The sequence below is a fragment of the Fulmarus glacialis genome, unplaced genomic scaffold, assembly GCF_000690835.1.
Source record: "Fulmarus glacialis isolate BGI_N327 unplaced genomic scaffold, ASM69083v1 scaffold5730, whole genome shotgun sequence".
Classification (NCBI taxonomy): domain Eukaryota; kingdom Metazoa; phylum Chordata; class Aves; order Procellariiformes; family Procellariidae; genus Fulmarus; species Fulmarus glacialis.
In genome coordinates, this window is record NW_009187053.1 from 42218 (window position 1) to 50424 (window position 8207).

At 36.3% G+C, this 8207-nt stretch overlaps 1 protein-coding gene across 1 annotated transcript in view; it reads right to left on the reverse strand.

Moving 5' to 3' along the window:
* CKAP5 (cytoskeleton associated protein 5) overlaps positions 1-8207 on the reverse strand; it is a gene marked incomplete at its 5' end in the record, with an annotated part of 37052 nt that overhangs the window by 21869 nt on the left and 6976 nt on the right. The window contains 10 exons of the mRNA XM_009573666.1: positions 1-65; positions 624-798; positions 960-1096; positions 1426-1551; positions 1634-1691; positions 3111-3205; positions 3676-3861; positions 4512-4604; positions 5897-6007; positions 7224-7337. The exon at positions 1-65 is cut by the window's left edge and continues 43 nt beyond it. Of these exons, the coding sequence (XP_009571961.1) occupies positions 1-65; positions 624-798; positions 960-1096; positions 1426-1551; positions 1634-1691; positions 3111-3205; positions 3676-3861; positions 4512-4604; positions 5897-6007; positions 7224-7337 (1160 nt within the window). The remainder of the gene's footprint in view (positions 66-623; positions 799-959; positions 1097-1425; positions 1552-1633; positions 1692-3110; positions 3206-3675; positions 3862-4511; positions 4605-5896; positions 6008-7223; positions 7338-8207) is intronic.

Below are 8207 nucleotides of genomic sequence, written 5' to 3' on the forward strand. Positions count from 1 at the left end.
TGCTGTTTGATATTGGGGCCCATTGCTGTTGCTAGTTGCTGAAGAATGCTCAGTGTTTGTTGCACCTGCACATAAACAAAAAGGCTTTGAATAAAATACTGTTACAACCATGTGTGCAAAACTCCAAGTCACACGGGGAAAAGTAACACTGCTGTACACCTAGGCTTTTATTTTAGAATGTCTGCTCAATGATATCTATTCCAGACTTCAAATTCATCATACAGAGATAAAAATTATTTCTATATTCTGAGTAAATTAAAGTTCAATTAAAAATATTTTCAAACAAGGGACACTTCACTTTTGTCACAAGCAGAGCAATTATTCAAACTTCATTTTTGGGGGTTTTTTTTTTGTTTGTTTGGGGTTTTTTTTTTTTTTTGCTTACATTACATTCAGAATAGAGGTAGATTTTCCCTTTTTTGAAGGCTTTTTTTTTTTAATACAAAGCAAAGACAAAGGCAAGTGTTTATAAAAATAGGCAAATATATGATCTAGCAATACAGTTCACTGTTTTCCAACTGTTGATTTCATGACATTGTAACAGACTGAGTAATAAGCAAGGTTCAGAAATCATAGTTTGTTCTAAGCTGGAAACAGCTGAAACAGGATTTTGAATAACATACCAAGATTTTATTGGAGTCATTGAGACGACTCTTCAAAGCAGCTGGAAGTTCTCCTATGTTTGGCTGTATGAACTTAGCATCATTTATTATGCTTGTCACTTCATCTAGACCTTCCTTTCTGATCTTCCAGTTTTTGTCCCCAATCTTAGACACTAGTTCAGCTGTGATCTTATCACTGTAAGACAAAAAAAAGGTAAAAAGCCCATTTTCTTAGTTATGTGTCTTTTAGTGTATGAGTGCTTTAACACCATAGATTTCTGCTTAGAAAGTGTTTATAAACACAAAGTTTTGAATTGCAGTGGAAGTATGTCTTCAGGTTGTAGAATCCAAACCTACCCAATATCTGTTCTTGGCAAGAGATCCACAACATCATTCCCAACATCCTCTTGTTCCTCTTCCTCACCATCATCCCCACCTCCCCCACTGTGCCTGGAAATGCCACGAGTTGGGACTGGTGCTGTCTGCCCTTGCATCTGCAACACAAAAATCAGAAACAGCTATTTTTACGGTTTTTCATTTGACATTAAAAATAAAAACACTTACATGATATGAATGTGCTGTCTCAGGGCGACAGACTTCTAAAACATGATGCTATTCAAAAAAACCCAGAAACATTTGAAGTTTATCATGAAAAAAGTAACTATTGACATAGTTAGACATAATGAGTTTGCAGTTACTTTGGTGAGCTGTCTTTAAAAATCTGGTTCACTTACAAAAACACAGGTTTTACTAGAGATTCCAGCTACTGAAGTTTCCAAGTAGTTTTAATGATACTTGATAGTAAGAGAGCTACACTTCATACCTTTTCAAATTCTGCATCTATCTGGGAGAGAAGGGCTGGCTTCTCATCCTCAAAAAACATTCGCAAAGGAGGTCCCACATAAAGATACATGACTCCCAGCAAGGTAATGGCAGAAGTCCTTACAGCCTGCCAGAAAGAGGATAAAAGCACTCAGTCTTCAAATTAAGGATTGATAATAATTCAGGATTAAAATTCTAAATTTACTCACTGGGTTAGTTGCAGCAAGAGCTGTCTTCACGTTACTGATGAAAGCTTTGACATTCAGTCTGTGGGAAGAAGGTATCCCCCATAAGTAAAACACAACACAGGAAGCACCAACAAGAAACAAAATCATCACAATATGCTAAAGAAAAAAAAATGCGCTGAGATTCATACAACTGACTTACAAGCAGAAGATATTTGCAGTTATAAAATAATATCACAGGTACAGAGTAGATGGTAGCTATTTAAATAACTACTGAAAGAGATCAGTTTGGGGAATAGCCTACTATGAGAATCAATACAGTAAGCATAAGATAATTTATATCGAAGACTGCTATTATTATAGCTGGAAAGTTTCTTAAACTACATCACCCACATGATTGCTAGGACTGAAATCCTAAGGGATGAGTCCAGAATCATTTTAAGCACCTGAAACATGGCTAGATAATAAAAGTGAGGGTTGTTTTTTTTTTGTTAGAATGTCTCAGGATCTTCCAGAAAAAGGCACAAAGTTCAAAAAGAAATTTACAATAGAAAGAAAGGAAGGTTTAGATTACTGAATCTTCTATACCACCACTGAATTCAACAGACGAGAAAACAGGCAATCACAGAAACTTCCTTTGCACAGCTTCAAACACTGCTGTTCTAGTATCACATCTACACATAGATTACCCTGCTGGAAATACACACTTTTTGAGGAATTTACTGAAGAAGAGAGTTTATTTTCCAGACTTAATCAATGTTACTATCCATTTAATAGCTGTGAAACAACTTGGACAGGCATAGTAACTGCCCAAGTAGTCAAATAAGTTAATATTTGAAGTCTTCACTGCTTAGAAATTTTGTTCTCAGGAGTAAACTGTATTATATATGCTTGACCACATTCAGTTAAGAGACTGGTGATTAAAAATTAAGGAATGCTATCCCTGGTTCTGATGGAGAATCCATTTCTTACCCTCACAGCACCAGATGCCATAATGGCTATTTTGTTGGCTAAAACTTCATCCTGTTAACAGCCTCAAAATCTCTCCCAAGGAGAGCAATAAGCATGCTGGTATGTACTCTTCTGTAGGCTGTCAAGTTTTGGTTTTTTAAACTATAAAATACAATGATCCACCTGGGTGCAGGTATATCCAAGTAGAATGGGAATAACAGACATGCAATACCACAGCTCTTTGCCCAGCCCACTCCTATAGTATACAACGTTTAAGAAAAATGTTCTTCAGAGAAGGCAGAGTGATGAAAAAAGCATCTAGTAGTGTAATAGTATCCTATCCTATTAGTGATGTCAGATACTTTCATTTACACATTTAGAGCTAGAAGAGAACCTGACAGAACTAGCATCAGAGTTTAAGGAGTAAGAGTTCAGATGCACTTGCAGCCACCCTCTTCAGACCAATTTGACAGAGAACAACAGATTCTTAGTCCTAGATTAGAAACACTTTCATTCAAGTTTCACTTAGCAATTTACTTAAAAAACATACCCAGAAAAGCCAAACTCTTTAATTGCATTTGAAAGCCAGTTCAAAGTTTCTGACTGGTTTTTAGGATTCTTTTGAGAGAAAGCCATAGCCACAACCTGGAACAGAAGAGAGTTAAGAGTAAATTTTCACTGGCAAACCAGGTGACAAAGCACTGTAATAAAGGAGTGAAGACACCAGCAAAAAACACAGGGCATTGCAAGTAAACAGAAACAGCTGGGGTAACATAGGAGAAAAATTTGTTGTGTCATTGTAGCAGAATACGATCGCAACTGAAGTGAACCAGAAGTTCCTGAAGTACTTAAAGGCAGCCAGAAATACCTTTATTATGGATGTGTACCTGCTTTGGGAGTATTTCAGCAAAATACTGACTTACTACTTGTTATTTCCTCTTTTGAAGGAACTTGTATTTAACTTCTGCCTTAGGAGGTATCTTGAGAGCAAACAAATCACTTTCAGGCAACGGAGAAAAACGAAAGATTTAGGATTTACTCCTCAGACTGAAAGAACACGCGACATAATATTTCTGATTTTATTTACTGGAAGAATACCTTTGCTGCTCACTCACCTGCTCAGCAGTCCATGGCAACTGACACGCCTCTGCTATTGCTGTCATGGCTTCTTTTGCATTACTCCCACATTTCACATCACCAACCTTGTCTACAAGACCATCCAACACAACCTGTGCTGAAGTTTTGGAGAAGTTTCCTTTCTGTGCAATCAAGGCAACTATATGCAGTTTCATCTGCATCACCTGGAACATATATATAACAGCAAGGAAGTTACTCATGTCTTCATGTATTTTAGACCAAATTTTTTATTCTATATATAAAAAAATAAATATATGTATTTGTGGGTAAACACATAGAATACGTATACACACACAAATGTATATATACATTTGAATATAAAAGTGTTTGTGTACACAAATACATATTTTATATATACACATGTATATATATGGTATATATCTGTATATGGGATATGTGTATATATACACACACTTGCATATATATGGTTTTGTGTGATTATACACACAAATTCTGTGTATACACACAAATACATATTTTTGTATCTATATGTATATATACATACACATTCAATAATACTGGGCGGCCACTATCTACTTTTAAAACTTATATATACACACATACATACACATATCTGCACACATGTATACACATACATATACATGTAGATATCTTCAAATGTTGCCTCTAAGTCTCAACTGTCAGCAGAAATAAAATCTAATTGCAGAGTTTATATTCTCATTGACTACAGATACAACTGTGGTCATGGTGCTAGGACTGTCATCAATGACATATATACAGCCTTTTAGTTGGAAACACAGCTTACATTAAGTAACAAAAATGGACTGTTAGTTACTGAAGGACAATATATTACCTGAAAATTTGTTTCCTTCCAACCAGGTTTCTTGGCCAGCATTCTTACTAGAGCTTGGCAAGGCATTTCACTTCTCTCCATAAGCTCAACAGCCTAAAGAATAAATATTAAGTTAACCAGTGGGTCACAAGTGATACAAAACCCAAAACACAAACAGAAGTTACCTCAACTGTCCTGTAAATACTGAACTAAGTTGCAGAAATTCTCAGCATAAGAGTTTACCTGAAGAGCCTTACTACAAGACCCACTTTTACAAGGAGCCCATTTTACAGGTCCTGAGCCAACATTTAAACTACAGCATTCACATTGCTACACTTCATATGTTCTTTAACAAGTGTCCTTACAACCACTATTGCCCGTTCCAGCCCTGGGAATTTAACACTTAACTTAAAAAAAACCAAAAAAAAAACCAAACCCAAAAAAAACCAACACCAAAACAAACCACAACAAAAATACCCCGCCCAAGCTGCCTTTTTTTTTTTTTTTCTTTTTTTAAAAAAAAAAGATGAACTATACTGTGCTCCTTTCGCATTGGAATGCTGACTACACAGCAGAGATTAAGCCTGAATGTAAACTAAATTACTGGTTTTAGTTGCTGTTAGGCTTACCCATTCCACTGAAACTGTAACATCTTTACATTTAAGTAAAGCTGGCTTCTGCAGCAGCATTTTAGTGCAGCCAGTCACCGTTTCATAATTTGTTAGTCACCTTTTCCACTAAAACATTAAAACTCAATCACAACTGTAATGGTGTAGCGGTATAAACTATTTGTACATCTACAGCTGAGGCCTTTTTGAATGTGAACTCTCAAAGGTCTTATGACGGATACCATAGGAAGAAAGCCCAGGCCTCACATTTGAGTAACACACATGATGCTTTTTTTATTTTTGAGTACATGAAGCACTCGCCACCAGCTCTGAAGACTGCTGGTATTGTATAAGGCTTCAAACATCAACTATTTGCCAACTGAAATTTTATTCGTATAATCAATTGCTGCCTAACATGCAATCAGCAGGGACTTACTTGCAACTGGTTTTGCCCAGTCGTTGCAAAACTTTTTGTTTAAACCCAGTTACGTTTTAGACTCAGCTTTAGAATTATTTAGTGTTTTAGAAAAAACTCTATGCACCCTCAACCCACATACAAATATTTTTGACGAAAGCATAACTATCTACATTAAACTAAAAGACTTACTCCACTATTATTATGGAATAAGAGCCAAATTTAAACCATGTAAGCCACTTGTTTTTTTGCAAGTATTGTTTAATCCATCTGAAGTGCTGACATATCACTACTACTGGTATGTCTTTTAAAAGAGTTATCAGGCTTAAAAAGCTGAAGAAATTATTGCTTTCTTTCTCTTTAATCAACTACTACAAACTCACCTTCTGAAACTCCTCCATGCAGGCAAGCCTCTCTTTCCAGTTACCACTGTCCAACTGCTGGATACAAGAAGCTGGAAGGACAGCAGCAGCTTTCTCTTCACATACTTCTATCTGCAGACAGATCAGAACAAGGTTAACACCCCACTGCATCGCTTTGGAGTGGGGAAGCAGCCTTAAAGACAGGTAACATACTGGAACGACCCTTGCACTGTGGTGCATTTACAAAATACAAAAAGTTTGCTGTTGCCGGTTGAAGGACTTTGTATGGATTATAGTTTAGGGGCCTTATGAATTTAGGAAGCTGCTAAATTGTACTGCAACAGAAAAGTAATCCCTGAAAAATATGGTAAGTTGTGCAGACAGTCAAAAATAATCCTGAGTAGCCACTATCTACTTAGGTTACCTCAAGCAGAGGTAGCCTAAAATTTGTAAGATAATTTTGTATGAAGTCTGAATAAACATTCACAGCAATGAATCGGTGGTTGATGAAGGTGGATGGGAAAAGACATATCTTCTGCATCCACTTTAGCAAAATGAAGAATTAAAAGTTATTTAGTATATGAAAAATGATCAAAACTTTCGTTGTTTCACTGGTGTCTGTATCACCTTCAGGAAGTGTATACTCATTTTCCACTGTATAACTAGCAATATAAACTGGATACATAATGGAAAGTATTCATTCTAAGCGACACTCTAAAGATAACTGATAGTCCAGAAAACTTGCAGATATATCTAGCAAAGCTTTAATAGCTTTTTGTTACTGTTTGACCTACAGATAGCCTAGTTTCCCTGGTTCCCTACCAACAACATAGGTAGATGCTAAATTAACATGCAGAATTCAATGATTTTCTTGAAGTGTAGCTTAATATGAACAGCACGGAATAAACTTGCATTAGTTCATTTACTTATTACTGTATTCCACTTCAGATTTCAATGTAAACTCCAGAATACTGTATTCTCAGGCTTTTAATACCAGACACCTTCAGCACATCATGCATCCTAAATTACATATAAAGTACTCATATCGTTACTTTTTTCATCTGTTCCTAGTTCAGGGACAACATGATATATCCTATTATATTAGCATGATTTGTTGTTTACTGTCTTATATGGCCCGGTACCAACAACAGCCTGAAGAACAGGTGTATTTACAGAATATATCGAACATCCATTTTACCAGTTACTAATTCAATTTATTGAAATGTATTGCTTTCCCTTGTCCTAACAAAAAACCCCCAACTTCAAATTCTGTAGTAGGGGAAGAACTGATTAACCAAAGCTACTTATACAGAGGACTTCTTATTTCAGAGAATAGCAGAATACTCACCGAGAGCTCCGATTCAAATATTTCTTTAGTCTCGGGACCCTTCTTGCCTTTAGCCCCAGCACCTCCCATACCTGCAGCTGCAGCTGGTTTGCCTTTCTTGGGTGGGCCCCCAGACTAGAAAGGAAATGGACAAGTTAGCCAAGATCAAACAGGTCTCTAGTTCATCAGATACCAAAAGAACTGCTGTTTTCCCACACTTCCACATTCTAATGTCAAAAAATACGTATCTCTCTAGTACCATAACGGCTGCAGGCAAAGGAATAGTTTTCTGCTGAGCTTATTTAATTCACATGTTGCTTTCAGACTACCAGGTTTTATAAAACATGTACAGTAGCAGGGACACACAAGACAATGAAAAATGAAAAGGGAAAGAATATATATATTTGTGAAGGTTCAAGAAATAATGAATTCATCTATATATTCTCCTGTGGATACTGGTTAGATATTAAACTTGCGACTGGTGTCTCTTTTCCAGGCTACCAGAGTATCAATAGATTTTAAAAAATATGATCCATTCTACTATTCACTTCCAGGAGAAGTTTCCCACCAGGAGAAATAAGTAGGGTATCACAAAGACCATCTATAGTGCTATTTAGGTCAATTTTTAAAATCCAAATAATCATTTTAAAGTAATACAGGCTAACGGTTCAAATTATTTATGGTAACAAACTAAAAACAACACTGAAGAGCATACTCAACATTTAAGTAGTAACCTTGCTAGTTATGAGAAAAGACTTCAGCCAAATATTACTATGTCACCACAGAGCACATTAATGTTACAACATCCGAGGCTCCTCTGAATGCCTCCAGCAGTCTATCACTATTTCAACATCAAAATCTGGTATTAAGACTTAAGCGACAAGACCGTTTGCATCATTAAAAACTGAGATTTCATCAAGTACATTCTCGAAAAGTCCCAGATTCTTTTGTTGTTGGGCTGACCTACTCCTACAGAAGGCCAGCGATTCCTCAGTGGAAGGAGAT